The sequence below is a fragment of the Loxodonta africana genome, chromosome 11 (genome assembly GCF_030014295.1).
Source record: "Loxodonta africana isolate mLoxAfr1 chromosome 11, mLoxAfr1.hap2, whole genome shotgun sequence".
NCBI classification, from domain to species: Eukaryota; Metazoa; Chordata; class Mammalia; order Proboscidea; family Elephantidae; genus Loxodonta; species Loxodonta africana.
This window is the reverse complement of record NC_087352.1, coordinates 44,703,005-44,729,040: the sequence shown is the minus strand read 5'-3', so window position 1 is coordinate 44,729,040 and position 26,036 is coordinate 44,703,005. Positions and strand designations below refer to the sequence as shown.

General features: G+C 41.6%; 1 protein-coding gene across 7 annotated transcripts in view; it reads left to right on the top strand.

Moving 5' to 3' along the window:
- PHLPP1 (PH domain and leucine rich repeat protein phosphatase 1) overlaps positions 1-25,315 on the top strand; it is a 233,917-nt gene extending 208,602 nt beyond the window's left edge. For all 7 annotated transcript variants that reach the window (XM_064294420.1, XM_064294422.1, XM_064294426.1 and 4 more), the window contains 5 exons: positions 1,103-1,233; positions 12,260-12,364; positions 16,219-16,413; positions 19,433-19,661; positions 23,188-25,315. In XM_064294420.1, the coding sequence (XP_064150490.1) occupies positions 1,103-1,233; positions 12,260-12,364; positions 16,219-16,413; positions 19,433-19,661; positions 23,188-24,351 (1,824 nt within the window). In that variant the 3' untranslated portion in view covers positions 24,352-25,315. The remainder of the gene's footprint in view (positions 1-1,102; positions 1,234-12,259; positions 12,365-16,218; positions 16,414-19,432; positions 19,662-23,187) is intronic.
- Positions 25,316-26,036: the final 721 nt, after the last annotated feature.

Here is a 26,036-nt window from a genome sequence, read left to right as displayed (position 1 = left end):
GCTTATCCTTCCCCAATTGATAATAGATTATAATTCATTAAGAGTTTTTCCAAATAAAAGGAAGATTTTTGTTCACTTTTAAGATTCTAAATTGCTTAGAAACAATTCCCGTTTTCAAACCATCTTGAGGTTTTTAATAGGCTATTTGGGCATTTTCTTTCATTATAATATGTACTAATTCAAGCTCAAGTTGTTGAGTTCCTTCCACCCCATCCTAACAAATTCTGAGTTACCCACTCTCTTATCCAGAAAAGTTGCCACTCTGGTTTTCTCTTGTGCCTGTGGTGTTATCTACCCTGGCCCTCTGCTCCGCTCACAGAAGTGTAGCTTTGCAGTTTGGAGCTTGTACTCAATTAAGCCTTTATACCACTTTTTAGAAAGAGGAGGTATTATTCCCATTTACAGATAATATATCGTTTTTATTCTAATCAATATGATGGCCCTTTTTGTGTTTATTTTCCAAGTCAGATTAGGTAAGACCTGTTGGACAGTCCAGGTATTGGGTGCTATGAGGGCAGGATTCATATTTGATTTACCCTTTTATTTCCTTCCCTCAGATGCCTGGCATATAGCAGGCAGGCCCATTTGCTGTTCTGTCTTTTACCAATTTCTTATTCAGCTTCTTTTGAAGTGTCTTCTGATTTTGAATATTCCCTCCCTTTTCCTCATTTTGCATGTTTTGTTGTTTGCTTGCTTGTTTTTTTGTTTTGTTTGAAGAAAGTCCTTAACAAATTTCATTTTGATATTTTATCTGTAGCTCTCATGGCCAAAACAGGTGTAGAGATTTTGTGAGAAATAAAAAAAAAAAATCCTATCCTTAGGATTTTTCAGTCAATGCTTCCTTTTAAAAGGACAAAATGGGAAGAATAAAGGACATGAGTTTTCTGTGTTATTCAAAGAAAGTAAAAATTCTTACTGTATCTGGCAAGATCTGTTTTAACATTGATGGCAAGCAGAATAGCAAATAAACTTCTTTTTCTACATTTGACCAATGTAGCATATTGAATGGTTAGATTGATTTCTCTTGTAAAGAGTGGGAGTCTAGAATGGCCTGAACAACTTCTCTAGATCCTGTCTTTGTTCTGTCCACTTATTCCTTCAGTGCGTAGATCTGAGCTGTAATGAGCTAAGCGAAGTCACTTTACCAGAAAACCTGCCTCCAAAACTACAAGAACTAGACCTGACTGGAAACCCCCGACTCACCCTCGATCACAAAACCCTGGAGCTGCTGAAGTAAGTATTGGTTTGAAAAGGGCTGTAGGTCGTCATTGGTCACTGGGCAGTGGCATTTCTAACTTACTAAAACAGGCAGAAAATATGAAGCATCCATTGACTTATTAGCTGTATCTGCAAACATTTGAAGCGAAGTGATTGGAAAGTCCTTAGTTCATTAAAGTGGTGGGCAAAAAGGATTTCAAACAGTTTTATATTCACGTGTCCTTTTGGAAAAGTTTTTGAGAAAGTACCCAGACAAAAAGAGAATGAGGCTAAGAATCAGTGCAAAGAAGAAGACAAGATATAGAAGACACAGTGGAGAGCTATGAACAACTAAGATGTGAACTTAAATATTTATAACTATTGATAATATAGTGTGATGCCTAATGCCAATGTTAAAAAAGAAATTTTGAAAGAGATGCATAATGTGGGGAAAATTAACAGCTTGGAACTAAAATCCAGGTGATTTTAATAAAATTGGGGGTGTAGGGTGGTTAGGTATTGCTAAAGTTCTTTTTGTGTTGTAGGAAGAAGGCAGTTCGTTGGTATTATTTCATTCTTAATGTTGATGGAGAGTTATAGGTTGAAGTTTGCTGTTTAAAAGATGAAAGATACCCTCATTAGGGAAGATGTGTTTATGAGAATGTTTATCACAGGACTCAAATCTATCAATAGAATTAAATTATGCTCAGCAAGTAAACATTGTTATACAGCCATTAAAAATGATGATGTAAGAACTATACTTGCTGACTCGAAAGATCTCTGCAGTATAATGTTAAGCGAAAAGAAAGGTTACAAAGAAATTTGTATAGTATAATCCTACTTTTGCAAAAAAAATTGTGTACATTGGGTATGTGTGCATAGGTGTGCATGTGCACACCTAGAAAGTGTCTAGAGGAATATACAATGAAGTGTTGAAATAGTGTTATTCTCTGGATAATAGGGTTATGGGTGGTCTTTATTTTCTTCTTTAAGCTTGTCTGGATTTAGAGAATGTTTTGCGGTGTGATTGTATCTTAAAGTTGACAGTTTTGGACACTGTCACACATTTAGTCATTGTGTATGCCGCATACACTATTATACATTATTGTCAAATATGTAGCTGAAAGTTATGTGCCATTATCTTAGAAATAACTGAAGAGTTGAATATGGATGAATGATCCATTCATACCTCCATAGGCCGTAGTGCCAATCAAAATTTGAAAAGCTTTTAAGGGGATCCCAGGTTAGACTTGGCCTAATAAGTGCCTATTTATTGACATTTTAAGTGTTTAATGAGAAAATAGATTTTGATATATAATTGAAGAATGCAGCCTAAGTAGAATGCAAAGGACTCTGTCCTGGGGAAGACAGCAGAGTCCTGGGTTCTCTCCATTATTCATTCCAGCATTTGAAACCTTGGCCTAGACCCTGCCTTCTCTTGAGACCTCAGTTTTCTCATCTACAAGTGAGAAGGATGGCCTACGTAATTCCTAAAGTACTTCTTGGGCATAAGAGTACATGAATTATCAAAATACATTTCATCTTTTTACAGTTAACTTTTGAGTAGCTCTACAAATATGGTTTGAAATTTTCATGTTGCATTGTATCAAGATCTGTTAATGTAACTATTTGGAGAAAAATAAAAGTTGAATTCTTATCTCACACAAAATAAATTCTAGGTGGATTAAAGAGTTAAATGTATAAAATGAAATACTTTTTAAAAGTCAGAAGAAATCATATGAGTATATTCATAAACTAAACCCAAAAAACCCAGTGCCGTTGAGTTGATTGCGACTCATAGCGACCCTATAATTCATAAACTGGAAAAGGAATTTTTAAGCTTAAAAGGGGGGGTGGGGATCAAGAAAAGGAACCAATATGGTGACATTGCTTTTATGTGTGTTTATACGTAAATATACTTTTTACACATAAAAGTTTAAAATATCTATTCCAAAAACTACCAAGAGTAAGTCTAGAAGGCAAACTAGGAAGAAACATTAGCAAAAAATGTAGGAAACAAACACAGTAATATTCTTAACAGAAAGTATTCTTGTAAGTCAGTAAGAAAAGTAACACATACATCTTAGTTATGTAGTGCTGCTATAGCAGAAATACCACAAGTAAGTAGCTTTAACAAACAAATTTATTCTCGCACATTTTAAGAGTCTACAAGTCCAAGTTCAGGATGCTGACTCTAGGGGAAGGCTTTCTCTGTCAGCTCCCTTAGCCAACACCCAAAGTCTGGAGAGCAGGGCCATTGCCTAGATGATCTCAGAGAAGAGAGGATTATTTTCAAGCCTTTAATGTAAATTGTTCTGCTGGGTTTTGCTCCTAGGCGATCTTCATGTGCCTTGGCATCTCTCTTCCCCCATTTCTACTACTTAGCTTGCTTATTTAATCTCTTTTGTATCTCAAAAGAGATTGACTCAAGATACGCCCTAATCCTGCGTCATTAATATAACAACCATAACGCATTCACAAATGGGATTAAAACCACAGGTAGAGATTAGGATTCACAACACATATTTTGGGGGGACACAATTCAATTCATAACATTCCACCCTTTGGCTCCCCAAAATTCATGTTCTTGCCACATGTAAAACACATTCACCCCATCGCAGCATCCCAAAATTCTTCAATCAACTCCAAGCCAACTCCAAGCCCAAAATCTCATGTTCTGAATCATCTAAACCAAATATGGGTGAGACCTGAAGCATATTCCATCCTGGGACAAAATTCTTCTTCATCTTTGAACCTGTGAAATCTAGATTACAAGTTATCTGTTTCCAAACTACAATGGTGGAACAGGCAAAAGGTAGACATTTCCATTACAAATGGGAGAAATTTGAGGGAAAGAAGATACAACAGGCACCAAGCAAATCCAAAACCCAGCAGAGCAATTTACATTAGCTTTCAAGGCTTGCAAATAATCCTCTCTTCTCTGAGATCACCTAGGCAATGGGTGTTCTGGGTGGAAGCCTCTCTGCCCTGGGCTTCAGCTCCACCTTCCAAGCCCACTGGGATGACAACTCTGCTCCCCCAGCTTTGGACAGCCCCAATCTCCTAGTCTGTCAGAGTGGCGACCCCACCCTCTTGGCTCCAGCAGACCCCGTTCTTCTGACCCTTGGGCATGGCAGCCCCAAACCCTCTGCTTTGGATGGCAGCCCCATCCTCTTGGCATACCTTAACCACAGCCCCACATTCCAGAACCATGGTGGTGAAGAGCCAACTTTTTGAAACTTGTGTCCCTACCCTCTGAGATCCAGAAACCCTTGCCCCCACCCTTTGAGATTAAGGCAGCTCTGCTTCCCATGCTCCTTCCAACAGCTCTTCTGATCTCTGACTGTTCCAGGGATGGTCCTTTTGTTTTCTCGGAGGACAACAGATGCAGCTCCTTTGGCTTGTTCCCTGCCTGTAGAATTCCAAGAGGCAGACAATGTTCTTTCCTTTCGTTCTTTCTCTGTCCCCTTCAGTCTAAGCAAATTGGTTTTCTTCTGTGGTAGTAGGTTAGATCCATTAGTCACAGGTTTAATCTCTTTAATAAAAGATTGTGTAGCCGCATTCTTGGTGAATATTCTGGAATACATGTCCTTAGCTTGTACAACAGAATTTACCAAATCTTTACTTTCCGTTTTCATTTTGCACAGTTCATTTTTAAGCCCATCTCTTTCCTCTTGCATTTTACTATAAGCGACAAGGAGAAACCATGCAGTCCCTTTAAGATCTTGCTTAGAAATCTCCTCATCCAGATACTAGAGCTCATCACTTACAAGTTCTGTCTTCCACCAGACGTTTGAACCTAATTCCGACTAGTTCTTTGCTACTGCGTAAAAAGCATCACCCTTCTTCCGTTGTGCAATCACATGTTCATCGTTTTCTTTTAAAGTCTCACCGGAAGCACATTTAATGTCCACATGCCCAGCAACAGTCTGCTGCTGGTGCCGTATGTGTTCTCTGAGACGACAGAGCCTCACCTCCTTCTGAGCCCTCAGCAGAATCACTTTTAACAGCCATAATTCTACCAACGGTCTCTTCAAGGAAATCTAAGTTTTTACTATTAGCCACCTTAAAACTCTTCCATCCTCCACTCATTACCCAATTCCAGAACCACTTCCACATTTTAGGTATCTGTTAGAGCAGCACCCCACTCTCAGTACCAGATTCTGTATTAGTTACCTACTGCTGCTGTAACAGAAATACCACAAGTAAGTGGCTTGAACAAACAAAAATTTATTCTCTCACATTTTAGGAGGCTAGAAGTTCAAATTCAGGATGCTGACTCTAGGGGAAGGCTTTTTCCCTGTGTCGGCTCTGAAGGAAGGTCCTTGTCTCTTCCAGCTTCTGCTCCTGGGCAATCTTTGTGTGGCTTGGCATCTCTCTTCCCCATCTCTGCTGCTTAGCTTGCTTATTTAATCTCTTTTGTATCTCAAAAGAGATTGACTCAAGATACACCCTAACCCTGCCTCCTTAACAAATATAACCTAATCTTCATTAACATAACCTAATCCTGCCTCATTAATATAACAAATATAACCCATTCACAAATGGGATTATAACCATAGGCAGAGGTTAGGACTTATAACACATATCTTGGGGGTCACAATTCAATCCATAAGAACATACTCAAACAGAAAAGAAGTGGATGTTAACATTAACAAAAAAAGTACAAATAATTACATGAAAAGGTGATGGTCAGCCTTATTAGTATATTAAGGAAGTACTAAATAAAAGATTTAAATGATAACATATTTTCTCAAATTGGTGCTGCTGGAGGACTGTAAATTGAAAACAGTTGCCCTCTGTAGCAAGGTTTTGGACTTCTAAAAATATTCATACCCTTAGACCAGGGTTCTCTATTGTAAAAAAAAAAAAAAAAATTGTAATACTCAGAAATATGGTTTTCATTTTAGGCACAGGATAATCATCAAGATATTTCATGTATTTAGTGTGAATATAAAATGACTTGGAAAAATGTTCATGATATTATTAGAAAAAAGATGCAAAACCATGTATACAGAATGACCCTTCTATAATATATGCATAATAGAAAATCTGTGTGTCAACTTTCTGACGATGAGCGTATGTTCTTGTTCTTGGAGTGACCTGGGCGACTGTGGTGAAGCACATATGTGCTCTCAGATGAAGAAAAAGTAGCAACAGACAATGAAATCATAGTGTTCTTACGTAAAAACATTGCTTCCTGTTCAGCATCTAGAAGGCTGTGGGTTCTGAATAACCAGGAAGAGTTCCCATATATTAGGTATGGAAACATTAGGTGTTCCTTGTCCTGTTGGTTCTCAGTGGGCCAGGGTAAGTGCGTATGGCAGCTGTCACATGAGATTGAGCTCCAGCTCCCAAAGATGCTCTCAGCCTCATTGGAAGATGTATAGGAGCAAACATTTAGATCACTTCAGATGGCTGCACAGCCCTACTGTTCAGATAGGCCAGGAATGAAAAACTGTTACTTCACTAGAAAGTATTGTGAGCGGTTTTAAGAATTTTTCTTCCCCCTTAATGATCAGGCTCAAAAATGGAATTGTTTGAGGGCTCTGTGTTCTATATTTATATATAACTTATATCTACATATAAAAAATACAAATGCCTTTAGAAACAAGCCCTCAGTTTTCCCTAGAATGCATGAAGATATGCAAGAACCTTAAGGTTTGCCTTAAGGACCCCATCACATTCTTTACCAACTTAGATGGATAAAATGTGGTACCAGGTCATATAGAGAGCAAATCACAATGGCAGGTACAGCCAGAATGCTCCTTAGAAGCAAGGATGGCAAGACTAGGTCTTGCTAACTTTGGACATGTAATCAGGAGAGACCAATCCCTAGAGAAGGTCATCATGCATGGCAAAGTAGAGGGTTAGTGAAAAAGAGGAAGACCCTCAACGAGATGGATTGACATGGTGACTGTAACAGTGGACTTAAACATTCCCACTATTGTGAGGATGGCACAGGACCGGGCAGTGTTTCCTTCTGTTATACGTGAGGTCACTATGAGTTGGAGTCAACTCAGTGGCATCTAGCAACATCTTTTTATGTGCCTCTCTTTAATTGATAGGATTGAAAACATTGAAAAGAGAATATATAGCCCTCCTGTAAAATGCGGTATTAATTTGATTTGGGTCTTTTCTGTTGACAACATCTATAATTTATTTTTCAGTTTTTTTAGCATAAGGGGAAAAGTGAATATTTGCTGATAATGGAGAATACAAACTTTCTTTAATCAAATATTTTTAAATTCCAGAGAAATTGTCACCGTCTATTTCTAGAATCAAAGTGAATGCTAGTTACATATTGATTTACTTTTTAGAGTCGAATAGTTCTTAGTAAAGGCATTATGTTTTTGTTATAATTTGGAGTTAATGAATGCTAACAGATACTCTGTGTTCTTGGGGTGAGAGGACAAAAGTGTTTAAGAGATGATACATACTTTTTTTTCTTTTGTTTAAATAGTAAGGGTTGGGAGACTGGTGGCAATTTACAAGTAACAGGATTTATTCTACCACGTGGTAGCCAGCCATTTTTTTAAAAATGTAATTAATTTTTGTTGTTGTTGAGAATAGACACAGCAGAACATACACCAGTTCAACAATTTCTACGTATACAATTCAGTGACATTGATTACATTTTTTGAGTTGTGCAGCCATTCTCTCCCTCCTTTTTTCAAATCGTTCCTGCCCTATTAACATAGACTCAGTGCTTCCTAAGTTTCCGATCTAACCTTTTGAGTTGCTTTTGTCAATTTCATCCTATATAGATTGATATCCTAGGCATTAGTGAGCTGAAATGGAATGGTATTGGCCATTTTGAATCAGACGACCATATGGTCTACTAAGTGAGGAATGACAGCTTGAAGAAGATTGGCCTTACATTCATTGTCAAAAAGAACATTTCAAGATCTGTCCTGAAGTACAACGCTGTCAGTGATAAGATAATATCCATACACCTACGAGGAAGACCAGTTAATACAACTACTGTTCAAATTTACCCACCAACCACTAAAGCCAAAGATGAAGAAAGTGAAGATTTTTACCAACTTCTGCGATCTGAAATTGACTGAACATGCAGTCAGGCTGCATTAATAATTACTGGTGATTGGAACGCGAAGTTGGAAACAGAAGGATCGGTAGTTAAGAAAGTATAGCCTTGGTGATAGAAACAATGCCGGAGATGCATGATAGAATTTTGGAAGACGAAAGACTTCATTGCAAATACCTTTTTTCACCAACATAAATAGTAACTATACATGTGGCTCTTGCCAGATGGAATGCACAGGAATCAAATGGATTATGTCTGTGGAAAGAGATGATGGAAAAGCTCAATATCATCAGTCCAAAAAAGGCCGGGGTCCAACTGCGGAACAGACCATCAGTTGCTCATATGCAAGTTCAAGTTGAAACTGAAGAAAATTCAAACAAGTCAACGAGAGCCAAAGTACGACCTTGAGTATATCCCACCTGAATTTAGAGACCATGTGAAGAATATATCTGATGCGTTGAACACTAATGACCAAAGACCAGACGAGTTGTGGAATGATATCAAGGACATCATACTTGAAGAAAGCAAGAGGTCATTAAAAAGACAGGAAAGAAAGAAAAGACCAAAATGGATGTCAGAAGAGACTCTGAAACTTGCTTTTAAACATAGAGTAGCTGAAGTGAAAGGAACAAATGATGAAGTCAAAGAGCTGAACAGAAGATTTCAAAGGGCAGCTCAAGAAGACACAGTGAAGTATTATAATGATGTGTGCAAAGACCTGGAGATTGAAAACCAAAAGGGAAGAAAGAATACACTTGGCATTTCTCAAGCTGAAAGAACTGAAGAAAAAATTCAGGCTTCAAGTTGCAATATTGAAGGATTCTACGGGGAAAATGTTAAACAGCGCAGGAAGCATCAAAAGAAGATGGAAGGAATACACAGAGTCACAATACCAAAAAGAGGTAGCATATGATCAGGAACTAATGTCACTGAAAGAAGTCCAAGCTGCACTTAAGGCATTGGCGAAAAACAAGGCTCCAGGAATTGATGGGATACCAACTGAGATGTTTCAACAAATGGATGCAGCACTGGAAGTGCTCACTTTTCTATGCCAAGAAATTTTGAAGACAGCTACCTGGCCAACTGACTGGAAGAGATCCATATTTATGCCTATTCCCAAGAAAGGTGATCCAACTGAATGCAGAAATTATCGAAAAATATCATTAATATCACATGCAAGTAAACTTTTGCTGAAGATTATTCAAAAGCAGCTGCAGCATTATATTGACAGGGAACTGCCAGAAGTTCAGGCTGGATTCAGAAGAGGATGTGGAACAAGGGATATCATTACTGATGTCAGATGGATTCTGGCTGAAAGTAGAGAATAACAGAAGGATATTTACCTGTGTCTTATTAACTATGCAAAGGCATTCAACGGTGTGAATCATAACAAATTGTGGATAACTTTGTGAAGAATGGAATTCCAAAACACTTAACTGTACTCATAAGGAACCTGTACATAGACCAAGAGGCAGTTGTTCAAACAGAACAGTGGATACTGCATGGTTTAAAGTCAGGGAAGTTGTGCAGCAGGGTTGTATCCTTTCACCATACCTATTCAATCTGTATGCTGAGCAAATAATCCAAAACGCTGGAATATATGAAGAAGAATGGGGCATCAGAATTGGAGGAAGACTCATTAACAACCTGCGTTATGCAAATGCTACAACCTTGCTTGATGAAGACGAAAAGGAATTAAAACACTGATGAAGATCAAAGACCACAGCCTTCAGTATGGATTACACCTCAACATAAAGAAAACGAGAATCCTCACAACTGGACCAACCAAAACCAAATCCAGTGCCATGAAGTCGATTTCAACTCATAGCGACCCTATAGGACAGAGTAGAACTGCCCCGTAGAGTTTCCAAGGAGCGCCTGGTGGATTCGAACTGCTGTCCCTTTGGTTAGCAGCCATAGCACTTAACCACTGTGCCACCAGGGTTTCCACAACTGGACCAGTAAGCAAAAACCAAAAACCAAACCTGTTGCCGTCTAGCCGATTGCGACTCATCGCGACTCTATCTTACAGAGTAGGACTGCCCCATCGGGTTTCCAATTGGTGGATTCAAACTGCCAACCTTTTGGTTAGCAGCCGTAGCTCTTAACCACTACACCACCAGGTTTCCAGACCAGTAAGCAACATCATGATAAATGGAGAAAAGATTGAAGTTGTCAAGGATTTCATTTTACTTGGATCCACTATCGATACCCTTGGAAGCAGCAGTCAGGAAATCAAAAGATGCATTCCATTAGGCAAATGTGATGCAAAAGACCTCTTTGAAGTATTGAAAAGCAAAAATGTCACTTTGAAGACTAAGGTGTGCCTGACCCAAGCCAGTGTGTTATCAGTTGCCTCATATGCATGTGAAAGCTGGATGATAAGTAAGAAAGACCAAGGAAGGATTGATGCCTTTGAATTGTGGTGTTGGAGAAGAATATTGAATATATACCATGGATTGCCAAAAGAACAAACAAATTTGTTTTGGTAGAAATATGACCAGAGTGCTCCTTAGAAGCAAGGATGGTGAGACTAAGGAGGGATCAGTCCATGGAGAAGGACATCATGCTTGGTAAAGTAGAGAGTCAACGAAGAAGAGGAAGACCCTCAACGAGATGGATGAATTGACACAGTGGCTGCATCAATGATCTTAAGCATAACAGTAATTGTGAGGATGGCACAGGACCGGGCAGTGTTTCGTTCTGTCGTACATGGGGTCGCCATGAGTCAGAACCAACTCAACGGCATCTAACAACATAGATCTTACAAGAGCACAGTGCTCAAGGAAGACATACTTTACTAGTTAAGGTAAACTATTGTTTGGTTTTAAGAAGACTTCATAAAAACCTACTTCACTTTCCTTATGACTTGATGTTGGGGTCACTGAATCCTTGATGAAACCCACTGCCTTCAAGTGGATTCTGACTCATAGCAACCCTGTAGGACAGAGAACTGCCCCTAGAGTTTCCAAGGAGTGCCTGGTGGATTCAAACTGCCGACCCATTGGTTATCAGCCATAGCACTTAACCACTACGCTACCGGGATTTCCGAATCCTTAATAGTAGGGTGGTTTTTAGTAAGCTCCATTTGAGAGTTTACACTCTTAATATTTCAGTTTTGAGTCCTATTGGACCAATTATGGTGTGTGGGAGCTGAAGTGAGATAAGAACTTAAGTCTACTGGTTATAAATATATGTAATTAACTTGTAAAGTAGCCCTGGTTGTGCAGTGATTAAGCACTCAGCTCCCAACCTAAAGGTTGGTGGTTCAAACCCACCAATGGCTCCGTCGGAGAAAAGACCTGGTGATCTGCTCCCGTAAAGATTACGGCATTGGAAACCCTATTGGACAGTTCTACGCTTTCATCTAGGGTTGCTATGAGTCAAAATCGACTCGATGGCACACAGCAACAATTGTAATTTATTAGAATCCTCCTCTTTTGCTTTGTAAGCTTTATTTTATGATATTAGTCTCAGCATGATGGCTATGCAAGTGAAAAAAACCCTTCAGAGGAGGGCAAATCCTCAATAATAATTGAAGGCTTGGTGAGGACAGAAATTGGATTTGGGAATGAATGTTGCAGAATTCTCTCACGTCACCTGAACACAATAAAACCGTGGCTTAGATTTTGTTCTTTTCAAATCTGAGTGTTTATATTCTAAGAATATGTCCAACTTAATACTTAAATTTTGATTTCTCAAGCCCAGGTTGAGTGCTGTCCTTTTAATTCCCAGTAGACCAGCCATCTAGTGTGATCTGTGTGAAAGCCCCTAATAACTGCTGATAAATGCTGACAGGAACTAATTTTCATGCTTTCTATATATGTCCCTTGGTTTTCATTATGAGGAGTAGCTGGTTCTTGTTGTTGATAAATATTTCAGATGCATTAAACACGGTAATAAATGGTAAGTACAGAGTGCTTTGCGGGTGTTTTTCTTTTCTCAGATAAAGGCAGCAATTCACGTATGTTTCATTTTAATGAATCCCATTATCCTTTCTGTCTCCCTTCCTAGTAATATCCGCTGTTTTAAGATTGACCAGCCTTCAGCAGGAGATGCCTCAGGAGCCCCAGCCGTATGGAGCCACGGTTACACTGAAGCTTCTGGGGTGAAGAACAAGTAAGTTGAGCGAAACTTTGGAGCAAGAAATGCCTCCTGCCTGCCTCACTTCTTCAGTGGGACGCGAACAAACCCAGTATTGTGGCACGTAGTTTTCTCATGTAAAAGTTATTTGAGGATGTTTCTGCAAAGTGTGGCTACTCCATGACTTGTGTTTGACCGTTAAGCTAAAGCCCTGCTTGGCATCACATACTCTGTCTTTGTGAGCGATGTTGCCAGGATACAGTGTAACTGACACGTTATACCTGTGTAAGACTCCAGTGTTTGGAGAAGGCTTAAGTATTGAAATGCATCCCTGCTCTTTTGAAAAGCTTTTTTGTCTTTCTCTGAAGCCTGTTTACGAAGCCAAGCAGGGATAGTATTAAAGGAGAAGTAGCCTTGATTGTCCATATTCCAGATCAGTGACATGACTGACCAGTCAGTAGTTCTGTAGAGCTGTTTTTACCCTCTTAGCAAGCGTGGCAGGAGTTTGATGGCTGTTGGCTTTACATCCCTGCTTGCCTCGCCACCAGGACCTGCTCGTCTTAATTTCTTTTTCTTGCCTGTTCTCACCAGCCCTCCCTGTCTTAGTAACAAATATTGATTTTCCTGAGAATTATAATCAAGCTCTCCAGGCTTGCTTGTGTTTGATGAAGTTGCTGTTCTTATCGTTAAGTGTCATCGAGTCAGCGTCGACTCATAGCGACCCTGTGTATAGCAGACTTTATGAATAACCTCGTTATGAAGAGGTGCTAAATGATTACTAGAAAAGTAAAAGACTCAGTTCCCATTGAGCTGACTCTGTGTGGTCATATGCGCGTCAGAGCAGAACTGGGTTCCGTAGAGTTTTTAGTGGCTGATTTTTTGGGAAGTAGATACCAAGCCTTTCTTCTGAGGCACCTCTGGGTGGATTAGAACCTCTAACCTTTTGGTTAGCAGCTGAATATGTTAACCATTTGCACTACCCAGGGACTCCTCGTAGAGTTCTATAAATTAGAATATTTATAATTTAATCAAGGTATTTTTTTTTTTTTAATAAGGACACAAAGTATGAGAACAGGGAAAGAACAGAAAGTGGAGAATGATTCAGTAATAGCCAACATTAGTATTTAAGTCTAGAACCACATTAGAATCGATCAGGTGGAGAACTTTAAACAAACAAACAAAAAAATTCCCCAACCCAGACCCTTTGAATCTGCACTGTTGACTCAGTAAAGGTAGCATAAGCAAAGGAGACTCAGCTCCATTCTCCTGGGCTCTACTTGTGTTATTTCTGTGTGCTTCTTCCTGTCCGCTGATCATTGTGTTGGAGACGGGGAGAGAGTTAGTGCATGCTTTATTTAGGGCATTCAGAGTTACTTTTTGAAGATCAGCCACTTTTTAGATTAAAGTACCTACTGTCTCACTTACAAACACCAGCATGTGAAAATGCTTTCTAATTCCAGATCACTGATGTGAAATCCAAGATTGGCTTTTAAACATCTAAGGACATTAAAATTTATTACCTACTCATATATATTAATGAAGCCAGTAACTGATTAGATGTGGGGTTTTTGTTGTTGGGGTGTGTGTGTGTGAAAATATACACAACAGAACATACACCCATTCAACAATTTCTACATGTACAGATCAATGCCATTGGTTACTTTCTTTCACACTGAGTCACCATTCTCAGTATCTGTACCCATATTGTTTCACCACATTAATTTTTACTCTCTGTGCCTCTTAAAGTTCTCATCTGTGCTTTAGAAATTGATTTAGTTTAGTTTTTTGTTTTTTTTTTTAACTTTTGTTATGCAGGTAGTCCCCAACTTATGTCATTCGAGTCATGATGAACCACGCTTATCCAACAACCTTCAGGTTTTTTTGTTTGTACATTTTATCGTTAGGAATATATACTACATACGATGTTGCAGTGCATAATTTGCTGATGTTATCATTTTCATGTGAATCCCCAAAGACAAATAAACGTCAGATGTATAAAAGATACTGATAATAAAAAGCAATAATAATGAAAACTAAAAAATAATGAGGTATTTGACTTACATCAGAACTGACTTACAACAGTGAGTCATCAGAACAGAACCCACTTGTAAGCTGGGGACTCCCTGTGTTGAAGAATAATGTAAGTACAGGAGAGTGCATAAATGATAAGCATACAACTCTGTGAGTTCTCCTGAAGTGGACACACCCTGGAACCAGGGTCTAGATGAAGAAATGGAACATCCACGGCACAACAGAAGCCCCAGGCCACTGCCTGCCCTTCCTTTATCTCCCTTACTGTTTTACCCTTTGGTTTTCCCTGCAGAAGTTTCTCAAGGTTTTGTTTTTGCATTGTAGATAAAAGGGTAGTTTAAACAAGTAGCTTGCTGCTTGTCATCTTGGGAGGGAAGAACTATATGAGCCCTGCTCCAGGTCTCAAGAGATGTCTACTCTTGTTTCTCCTCCCTTCGACCCTTCCTTTTCAGACTCTTGGGGGAAATCCAAGCGGGGAGCTGCACTTGGAAAATTTAGGTTCCTTCTCAGATTGAAAAACAAACAGGAAGGTTCAGAGGAAAAGAAATCCTAAGAATGATCATTACTGTGTTTTTTCAAAAAGCACATTTTTTCCTTTAAAAAAAAAAACACATAACCGCTCTCTGACTAGGAAAGAATTACAGGAGGAAGATGGAAGTATAAGGCAATTTAATATCATAAAATTTAACTTTGTTCCTAATTGCCATATAATTTAGGATGACTTGTTTTTCTTAACGAATGGAGGCAAGAATTACAAGACACTGGGATAAGAGCCAGACTGACTGACTTTGAATCTGGGCTCTAGACTTATTTGCTATATGACCTTTGGCAGTTCCTCAACTTCTTGCTTGATTTTCTCATCTGTAAAATGGCACTAAAAATATTACCTACCTTATACGGTTGTTGGAAGGATCACATGAATCATATATGCATACCTATTAAGTGTTGGTTACTACTATTATTAATAATGGTTATGATCATTATTTTTTATCCCAAATAAATAATAGGTTTATGTATGTGATATGTATGCCTAGTATATACCAAAAAATCAAACCTGTTACCATCAAGTCAATTCCTAAACATAGTGACCCTACAGGACAGAATAGAATTGCCCTGTAGGGGTTCTAATGCTGTAATCTTTACAGAAGCCAACTGCCACGTTTCTCCCACGGAGTTGCTGGTGGGTTTGAACTGTCAACCCTTCAGTGAGCAGCCAGGCACTTGAACCACAGTGCCACCATACCAAAAACCCAAACCAAATCCATTGCCATCAAGTGGATTCCGACTCATAGCAACCCTATAGGATAGAGTAGAACTGCCCCATAAAGTTTCCAAGGAGTACATGGTTGATTCAAACTGCCGACCTGTTTGGTTGGCAGCCGTAGCACTCAACCACTACACCACCAGGGTTTCCAACATAGTAGGTGCTTAATACATTTTTTTTCTTTTTTATTAATTTACATACCATAAAAAGTCACGTTATATACAGTAAATACACCTTTTTTGTATATACACCTTTTTTAGCATATAGTTCTGCACGTTTTGATGAAAGAATGTAATCATGTAACCACCAGCACAATCAAGATATAGAACAGTTCCATCGCCGCCTAAAACTTCCCCATGCCCCTTTGTTGTCAGTCCTGCTCCCCACCACCCATTGCTCGTATAAATTAGCTGGGGTCAGTTTACCTATCGTTAATCTGTCAGAAGTCATGAAGAAAGAGACAAGACTGTGCCATTATGGTCTTTGAGCCCACATGGGGTCTGCAAAGCTAGAAAAAAAGAAAGATTTGGGCTGGCAGGGGGGATGGGGAAGGAAAGATGAGTGGACTTAGCACAAAGGCATTCTTGTGTTGCAGGTTGTGTGTTGCGGCCCTGTCGGTGAACAACTTCTGTGACAACCGGGAAGCCCTGTATGGTGTATTTGATGGAGACCGCAATGTGGAGGTGCCCTACCTTCTCCAGTGCACCATGAGCGACATTCTGGCTGAGGAGCTACAGAAAACAAAGCATGAAGAAGAGTACATGGTCAATACATTCATTGTTATGCAAAGGTAAAACTTAGAGTTCCTGCTGTGTGTTCTCTTGCTTTCCTTTGAGTGTTTGCCCTCTGGTTAGACAGATGGGTGCTCAGATACTCTCTTTGAATGTGAACACTTCAGGTGCATCTGGGCAATTCAGTGTTGCTGAGCATCAGGGGTAAACTACACTCCAGTGTGGTGTCCAGACAGCCTTATATGAGGCTAAGTCGATGACAGGAATTTAGTTTCTCTTAGAACTGGAACTCACAGCCCTGTCATGCTTCCAGATTTCTCCAGAATGTTCACAACACCCCTTCCCTCAAATCAGGCGAAATCCAGAGGCTCCTTAGACCTTCTGTCTCTGTGTGTTCACCCTTACGAAATACTTTCAGTGGTTTGAAATAGCACAAACCAATTAGCTTTGTGATCTTGAGATGGTCAGATTTTAGATTCAGAAGTAAAATCCTTTTTCATATGCTCCCCGCCCCGCCCGCCCCTTGTTATTCAAGACTGTGTTACTAGAATCCTGGGCCATTTCCTAAAGCTTCCACCTGCAGCGGGGCTTTAGGTGACCATAGAGCTATGGAATGTTTGTAATGTTGGGTGAATGTTATAAAGAGATCATTATTAAAGAAATTGCTTGCTCTAGGAGAGCAGTGGGATGCAGACTTCAAATTCTCGTAAAAAGACCAGACTTAATGGTCTGAGTGAGACTAGAAGGACCCCAGAGGTCATGGTCCCCGGACCTTCTGTTAGCCCAAGACTGGAACCATTCCCGAAGCCAACTCTTCACACAGGGATTGGACTGGACTATAAGATAGAAAATGATACTGGTGAGGAGTGAGCTTCTTGGCTCAGGTAGACACATGAGACTATGTGGGCAGCTCCTGTTTGGATGGGAGATGAGAAGGCAGAGGGGGACAGAAGCTGGCTGAATGGACATAGAATACAGGGTGGAGAGAAGGTGTGCTGTCTCATTAGGGGGAGAGCAACTAGGAGTATGTAGCAAGGTGTATGTAGCAAGGTGTATATAAATTTTTATTGTGCTTTATAAACTTAAAGCACGATAAAAAAATTTTTTTAATTGCTCTTTTGTCACTGTAATGGCTTTGTGGTTGTAAAGGAATTCCCTGTCTCTAAATGTCATCCTGCAAACACTTGCTGAGGTGGGACCAACCAGGAGTGAAGAAGGGTATACTAGCACTTGAAAGGTCGTGGCAACATTGACGAGCTTCTCTCTTTCTCTCCCAGTTCCTTTCCTTAAAGATTTGTAAGAGGAAGTAGCTTCATAACAAGGGTAGAAGTTACCTGCTAAGGCTTGCTGGCTCAGAGCAGCCTTTAAAATTGTACCCTAAGTCAGGAACAGTTCTTCTTAAAGAGCTCAGTAGAGGCAGGCCCAGTTGGGTGTTCTACTGCTAGACTCACCTCTGTCTTTCAGATTCTTAATATACATGCACAGTTGGCAACTGAATAATGATAATAGCTAATATTTAGTGAGCCTGTTATATGTACCAATCATTATTCTAAATACTTCACCTGCTGAAAATGTTAGCTAGTGAGATAGGTAATGTTACTGTTATTATTTTACTGATGAGAAACTGAGGTACAGAGAGTTTAAGCAAATTACCCTAAGAGCTAGTAACTGGTGGAGCCTGGATTGGATCTCACGCAGTAAGAGTCCAGAGAACATTCTCTCAGTCACTGAGGACATCTACATTTCTGTTTTTACTACCATCTTGTCCTAGAAAAAAAGCAAATTTGTATCACCCACACACATGCCCTTCACAACCTCAGGAGGTCTACTTTCTATAGACCCTCCTACACAAAAAGTAAGAACCCCAGACTCTGGTTACTGCCAACTGTAATTGTCACAAATACCATCCTGTTTCTGGATTTGCTAAAAGGAAATAATTTTGCTTTTGAAAGGGAGAAACTAGAGCTAGCTTGGAAAGGTCTAAAGCCAAGCATGGTCATGCAAGTCCGGAAGTTGAGAGTTTAGAGATGCGAATTGCAGGCCTGTTTCCAGTGTCTTTGCATACTTCTTATTTTCTGTATTTGTTCGTCAGGTGTGGGCTGTACAATGAGCTTTTTGATCCTTAGGGGAACTACATGTTCTTTAGCATGATCTTCTGACTCGTGAGGTAGGAGCCCTGGTTTTCACTGTCAGTGTTGCCACTTGATTTCCTTCAGCCACATGATGTGAGCTGGCAATACCTGAGAGCCTGCCTTTGTAAGACAGGGAGGCTGAGTTACCCTTGCTCATGTACTGCCCAGGAACAGCGGGCCTGGGAGGCGTTGCCCTTCGTGGGACTTGTTATGGGAGTTCTTTGCCACTATTGATTGTGGGAACTTGTGTCCTAGTAAGTCTGTGAATTAGTGGTCATAACTAAAAGGGTAAATCACAAGCACTTTGGAGCTGGATTATTATTCAAAGGTCCTGTATGTGAATATTCTAGAATAGACAGTACTGGTCCAGAAGGCTTCACTGTGTTGAGCAAGAGTATGAATGGTTCAAGGCGTAAAGGCTTACACCAGCAAACATCCTATGAAAGAGAAGGGGTAGTCAGTCATTTAGAAGTATGCGTGGCAGTGGATGTGGTATTTAAATTTAACCTGCTCTTAATTTAAATGGTCCCTTCAGTTTTCCTCTCCTGGGAGCAGAGGTGATTTAGAGGTAGGTGGGAAGAGAAGTGGTACTTGACTGCTGTCTTTGGAGTGTGCTGATAGGGCAGTTGGTGGCCTAGGGATAGCCAGCTGGATGCAGCAGTCCAAGGGCTCCTTTATTCCATATCAGCTCCTGTGGCTTCAGTGGTGAGGTGACACTTCCCCCACTGTGAGCTGTCCTCTGTGAGAGGGGTGTGTGATATCCGATTCCATGGGTGTTTTCTTCTGAGAAGTTGAGCAGTGCATGCTTGGATGAAAGAAGCTGAATTGAATTCCTCAGGTCCTCCTTTCTCCTAGCCCTGTCCAGTGTTACAGTCTTTCTCTGTGTGGAATTAACAAAACCGACATGTAATGGATTGTGTTTGGGTTTTTACTCTTTGGATTCCAGGAAACTTGGAACTGCTGGGCAGAAGCTTGGAGGTGCTGCTGTCCTTTGTCATATCAAGCACGACCCTGTGGACCCAGGCGGGTCCTTCACCTTGACCTCAGCTAACGTGGGCAAGTGCCAGACGGTTCTCTGTCGGAACGGGAAGCCGTTGCCTCTGTCCAGATCTTACAGCATGAGCTGTGAGGAAGAACTGAAGAGAATCAAACAGCACAAAGCCATCATCACAGAGGTGAGCAGAGAATGGTTTTCCTTAGGATGGCAGGGAGGGCCAGGGTTATAGCAGAAGCAAGTTAGGCAGCATTTCCGTTCAAAGAACATTCCTCGAAGTTGGTTTAAAATTAAAATTCCATATCCACAGTGTCATATGCATTGCTGTCGAGTCAATTTTGACTCATAGCGACCCTATAGGACAGAATAGAACTTCCCCATAGGATTTACAAGGAACACCCGGTAGATTCAAACTGCCAACCTTTTGGTTAGCAGCCGTAGCTCCTAACAACTACCAGGGTTTCCATGAGATGTCTAAGGACATCATAATATATCAAATAATCAAGCATTTATTGAGTGTGTCTATTTTAAGTACCGTGCTAAGTCCTTCATGGGCATGACCCTATCTGACCCTCACAGCTACTCTGCAGAGGCACAGGTTTGGTGGTTGATTGATGGCTTTACCCCTGAAATTACACTTAAAAAAAAAAAAAAAATCATTGCCATCAAGTCAATTCCAACTCATAGCGACCCTCTAGGGCAAAGTAGAACTGCCCCATGGAGTTTCCAGTCCTAGCTCTGCCACTTGCAGGTGATAACCTTTAAACCTCTCTAAGCCTCAGCTTCCCCATCTGCAAAGTGGGAATAATGATGTACCTGTCCTATCTTTTAAGCCCAGTGTTTCAGAACCACGAAGCATGTGCAAATGTTGCTAGGTGTGGTTTGCGTTCATGCCTCCTGTGTTCTATGTAAATAAGGTAGTGGTTCTCAACCAGGGCCATTTGGTGCCCCAGGAGGTGGTTGGCAATGTCCAGAGACATTTTTGGTTGTCACAACAACGGGGGAGAAGGGGAGCTACTGGCATGTAGTGGGTAAATGCCAGGGATGCTCTTCAACACCCCACAGTGCACAGGACAACAAACAATTATTAGGCCCCCCAGAACAAAAAATTATCAGGGCCACAATGTCAGTATCCTACCATTGAGAAACCTTTAAGTGCAGTTATTTTACACTATAACAAGATTCATTGCCAGTGAAACTGCCAAATGGGCTTCAGAAATTAAGCTCCATTCATTAATTCATGCCAGACTGTAGATCACTGATAAGCATCTGAAAAACGATGTGGGGATTCGGAAGGGAGGCTGGTACCACATCTGTCCACATGAAGTTTACCATCTCAAAGAAGAGAGAAAATACCCCAAACTGTATGGATTTCAAGATAGACCGTGGTGGAAATTTGTGGTCCAGTAGATTAAAAAACTGGTTCCAGATAGGCTTTGATTAGGGCCATAAGAAAGATATAGAAATACTCAGGATATACCATGGGGTTCTGCAGAAACGGGTCTCTGTGTTTTAGTTCCCTGCCTATTCTAGGAGCAGAGAGGATGAAAGTGGATGGTGGTCACTGTCCAGCATGCTAGGAAACAGACAGCCTGAGATAGTACAGAAGGTATTGGAGTAAATGCTCCACCCTATGCCAGAGATGAAGCAAGGGTTAATGATGTTTGGGTTGAAATTTATGATGTACTTTCACCTACAGAAGTGAATCACAATTTGTCCTTCAGATGTTCCCTTATTCTTTGTGCCGTCTCTTCTTCACTTTTGTCTACATTGCTAAACACACGCACACACATGCACCCACACAGACCATTGGTCCTGATGGGGAGAAATCTAAAGCGTTGGGTAGAACAGCAAAGTAGGCTTTGCCACATTTCACCCTCTGAGAAGCACAAGTTACATCAGTAGAATGAAGGGAGTTTAAGTGTGCTTGAAGCCTTGTTTTGCTAATTTTACCTTTAAGACTGCTACCTGTGTGTGTGTGGCGTGGAGGGTTGTGTGAAAAGTTGGGGAAGGCAGAGAGTTAAACTAAAACCTGTCACCCCTGAGCACCAAGCAGACACCTGGTGAAATCACAAAGGAAGCTTCAGTGTGGACAGGAAATGGATGTTCTCTGGAAGAAACCTTGCTCAAGGTAGATGGTGAAACCATCTTTGTATAGTCACCCCGTCCTTGACACATACTAGAAGTTGCACTTGCCGTAATAGAGCCTGTACTGGAAATAACCAAAACCAGACCCATTGCCGTCCAGTTGATTCCGACTCATAGCAACCCTATAGGACAGACTAGGGTTTCTGAGGAGCAGCTGGTGAATTCGAACTGCCAACCTTTTGGTTAGCAGCCAAGCTCTTAACCACTGTGCCACCAGGGTAAAAAATAGAGGCAGGTGCATTGTAGCACTTTTCATAATATCCAAAAGGTGGAAACTGTGCAAATGTCCATCAGATGAATAAACCCACTGCTGACGAGTCGGTTGCGACTCAGATGAATAGATAAACAAAATGTGATATACGCATACAATGGAATATTACACAACCATAAAGAGAAATGAAATCTTAATAGGTGCCATAACATGAATGGACCTTGAAAACATTATGCTGAGCAAAATAAGTCAATCACAGGAAGACAAATACCATATGATCTCACTTATATGAAATCAGCAAACATATAGAAACCAAAGTTTATTAGTGGCTAACCAGGACTGGGAGAGGGAAGGGGAAGGAGGAGCCTGTTGAGAGGGCTTTGACTTTATGTTAAGGGTGGCATAATGATCTAGAAAAGGATAGTGATGATGGTTGCACAACGTGCAGAATGTAATCAGTGTTACTGAATTATACATATGCAAATTGGTAAATTGGTGGATGTTTTGTTGTGTATATTTTCACCACCATTAAAAATCATAAATTAAAAAATATATATATATATAGGGCCAGGTAGAGGCACTTTGTGGACCTGAGAACCTCACACTTGTAAGGATAGAGAACTGAACAGGTACACAGGGTAAGTGCCTCTCTCCCCTCCAGCATTCTGAGTAAAGGTCTTTTTGTTGGCAAATGGTCAAAGACTTTGGCTAGTGATTAAAGTGGCATGAGCCCAGCTGAACAGAAACCAGGAGACTGCCTCTTCTATCTGCCACCAGGAAATCGAGTTCAAGGAAATGATAAGAATTGGCCCTTCTTCAAGGCTGTGCATTCTTCCCCAGCTAGTCACACCAAGATTTTCTCCCCCAAATAAGTACTGGACTTCTTTTAACCTTCTTTTTTTGGTCTGGGTTAGTTTAAACAATGTCCATCTCATCTTCTAGAACTCAGACACTGTTGCCATTCTTGGTCGATGTACTGCAGCAGCGAAACAGGGCTAGAGGAGGGCATTATTTTGACTGTCTTGTCTGTCTGCTCACAAGTGGCTTATTTCAGAAAAGCTGAATCCTGTGGGTTTTACGGGGGAGCTAATCAACCTGCCTTGCCACATAAGGGATTAAAGACAGGTCTTGCTCTACCTAGCTTGAAAATGGTTCCAATAAAGGGAATACCTGAAATATTTCTCTTTGTCCCCACTGCTCCTTACCTGCCCAGGGCTTCCCAGTGGCAGGGGACACCAACAGCTCACAAGAGGGGAGAAGTCCTGCCCTGTGGTCCTGTAGTCAGGAGGCCCGGAGGGAATCTGCCCCATGTATGGAGTGTTAACTGTCTGGCCCCTTCTTCCTCCAGGACGGCAAGGTGAATGGCGTGACTGAGTCCACCCGCATCCTGGGCTACACGTTCCTCCACCCCAGCGTGGTGCCTCGTCCTCACGTGCAGTCCGTGACGTTAACCCCACAGGACGAGTTCTTCATCCTCGGCAGCAAGGGCTTGTGGGACAGCCTGTCCATCGAGGAGGCCGTGGAGGCTGTGCGGAACGTGCCCGACGCTCTGGCTGCTGCCAAGAAGCTGTGCACCCTAGCCCAGAGCTATGGCTGCCATGACAGCATCAGCGCGGTAGTGGTGCAGCTCAACGTCACCGAGGACAGCTTCTGCTGCTGTGAGCTCAGTGCCAGCGGGGCAGTACCGCCGCCCAGCCCGGGCATCTTTCCCTCCTCCGTCAACATGGTCATCAAGGACCGGCCCTCCGATGGGCTGGGCGTGCCCTCCTCCAGTAGTGGCATGGCCTCGGAGATCAGCAGCGAGATCTCCACCTCGGAGATGAGCAGTGAGGTGGGGTCGACAGCCTCCGACGAGCCCCCCTCCGGTGCCCTGAATGAGAGCAGCCCCGCGTACCCCAGCGAGCAGCGCTGCATGCTTCACGCAGTCTGCCTCTCCAACTCCTTCCAGCGCCAGCTATCCAGCGCTACTTTCTCAAGCGCCTTCTCTGACAATGGGCTTGACAGCGATGATGAAGAACCCATCGAGGGCGTCTTCATCAATGGCAGCCGGGTGGAGGTGGAGGTGGACATCCACTGTAGCCGGGCCAAGGAGAAGGAGAGACAGCAGAGCCTGCTGCAGGTGCCACCCGAGGCCAGTGACGAGGGCATTGTCATCAGTGCCAATGAGGATGAGCCAGGGCTGCCCAGGAAGGCAGACTTTTCTGCGGTGGGGACCATTGGGCGCCGGAGGGCTAATGGCTCAGTAGCACCCCAGGAAAGGAGCCACAACGTGATAGAGGTGGCCACAGACGCACCTCTCCGAAAGCCTGGGGGCTACTTTGCTGCCCCAGCTCAGCCGGATCCTGACGACCAGTTTATCATACCCCCAGAGCTGGAAGAAGAAGTCAAAGAAATCATGAAGCATCACCAGGAGCAGCAGCAGCAGCAGCAACAGCCGCAGCTCCAGCAGCAGCCACCACAGCGGCAGTATCCGGTGGACCAGCTGCCGGACTATTATGATACACCACTATGACCCGGTCTGAGCACTATTGAAAAATAAACTAACCAAGAAAGACTGCGTTCCAAGAGTCTCCTAGGCTCACATTAAACCAGGGGTTTACTCCGCCTCCTTCTGCCGTCTCCCTTCCCCAACCAGTCTTTGCAGCTAATCTGTAGGTTCCTTCTTTTCTGTTGATTTTTTTTTTTTTTTAAGTACCACTTTTCTCTAGTGATGCTTTACCAGTATGATTTAAATTTGTTAACTTCTTCCCCTAACATATCAGATGTGTAAAGACAAAGAACAAAAGGTTTAATATATTACAGAGAAACAGTTAATGTAATATTTTTTAAAATGGCTTTTTGTTGTTTTGTTTGTCCGGAAGGCAAGGCAGGTTGCCAGTGCAAAATGATTTAGTAATTCTGTATTTCTGTGGGGGAAAGGCTTTTTTTTTTTTTTTGTCTTGAAAATGATAGACATTTGTAGAATATGGAGACTAACTCCTAGGAGTTGCTTTACTCTGTCAGGTGACTTAAGTCACTGGGATTCACTAATTTTCTCTGAGAGAACAGTTGATTGAGAAATTTCTATTGTAAATAGCTCAGTGTTGTATAGTGATGCTTAAAACGTTTTGTAGTCTTGGCATAAGGACACAGCCTGAATAACTGACTTTCCTCTTGCTCCCCCTCTGCCCACCTCTTCCTCATAACCCACCTTTAGTTCCTGACATGATGAGGCTGAGTAGCTAGAGTGTCGCTCCTCATGCACGGGCGATCACAGGCCACAAGAAGGGAACCCAGGAGCCTCTGAACCTCCCCCTTCTCCTGCCCCTACCCTTTGACTCTGAGATACTTTTTAATTGTGTCCCTTATTGCTGCCACATCAGCATGACTGTATAGGGTTTAACTAGATCATTTACATACCAAGAGTTCTATTAAAGCAGAATGCACAAATGAACAGGTCATAATTTTTGTTATAATAAATATAAAATTTACAAGTATTGGACCCATCTGCGTTTGTCTCAATAGCCAGATGTGTCTTGCAAGCAATCATAGCCACCTTGGGTTTAGAATGAATGGATGGAACGTTGGGGTTATCAGATATTTCTGATTTTTTTTTAAAGGGGAAAATACCCAATCCATTAACCTAAATTGAATGAAGTACTGGCGTTAACCTTATGACTAACAGCAGAAATGGCTGATCATACAGCCTTTCTGTTTTCTTGGTGTTATACGTAACGTAGATGTTAAAGGGGGAATAGGTAAAGGATACAGAGAGAAGACCCCTGGAAACTTCTACCCATGCAAAGCCAAGGGGTCCCTAGATCACAGGAGCACATTAATATGTCTTTTATTTGGCAGTAAAAATCAAGAGCTGGTTGGCTCACTCCTACCACTAGCAGAAATAATGTACGTGCGACAGGTTGCCCTGAGGAAAGCTGGTATCCCTGGCTGGCTTACCAGTCGCATTTACACAACTGTGGACAGCCCACCTCCCCACACCCCACATGTTGTGAACCACGTGGTACAGATGCTGTTGGTCTTCTCTCTCCCAAGGATCAACTTCCCCCATAGACCTTGGCTTCCTTCTCAGGTCCTTCCATGAGCAGTACCTGGCTAGTTCAGTGACCAGGGCAATGAACATTTCTTAGCTTATGGGTTCCATGACAGACTGTCCCTTCACTAGGTGGCCAGTTCAGTGGACTGCCTTTGTGTTGTAAC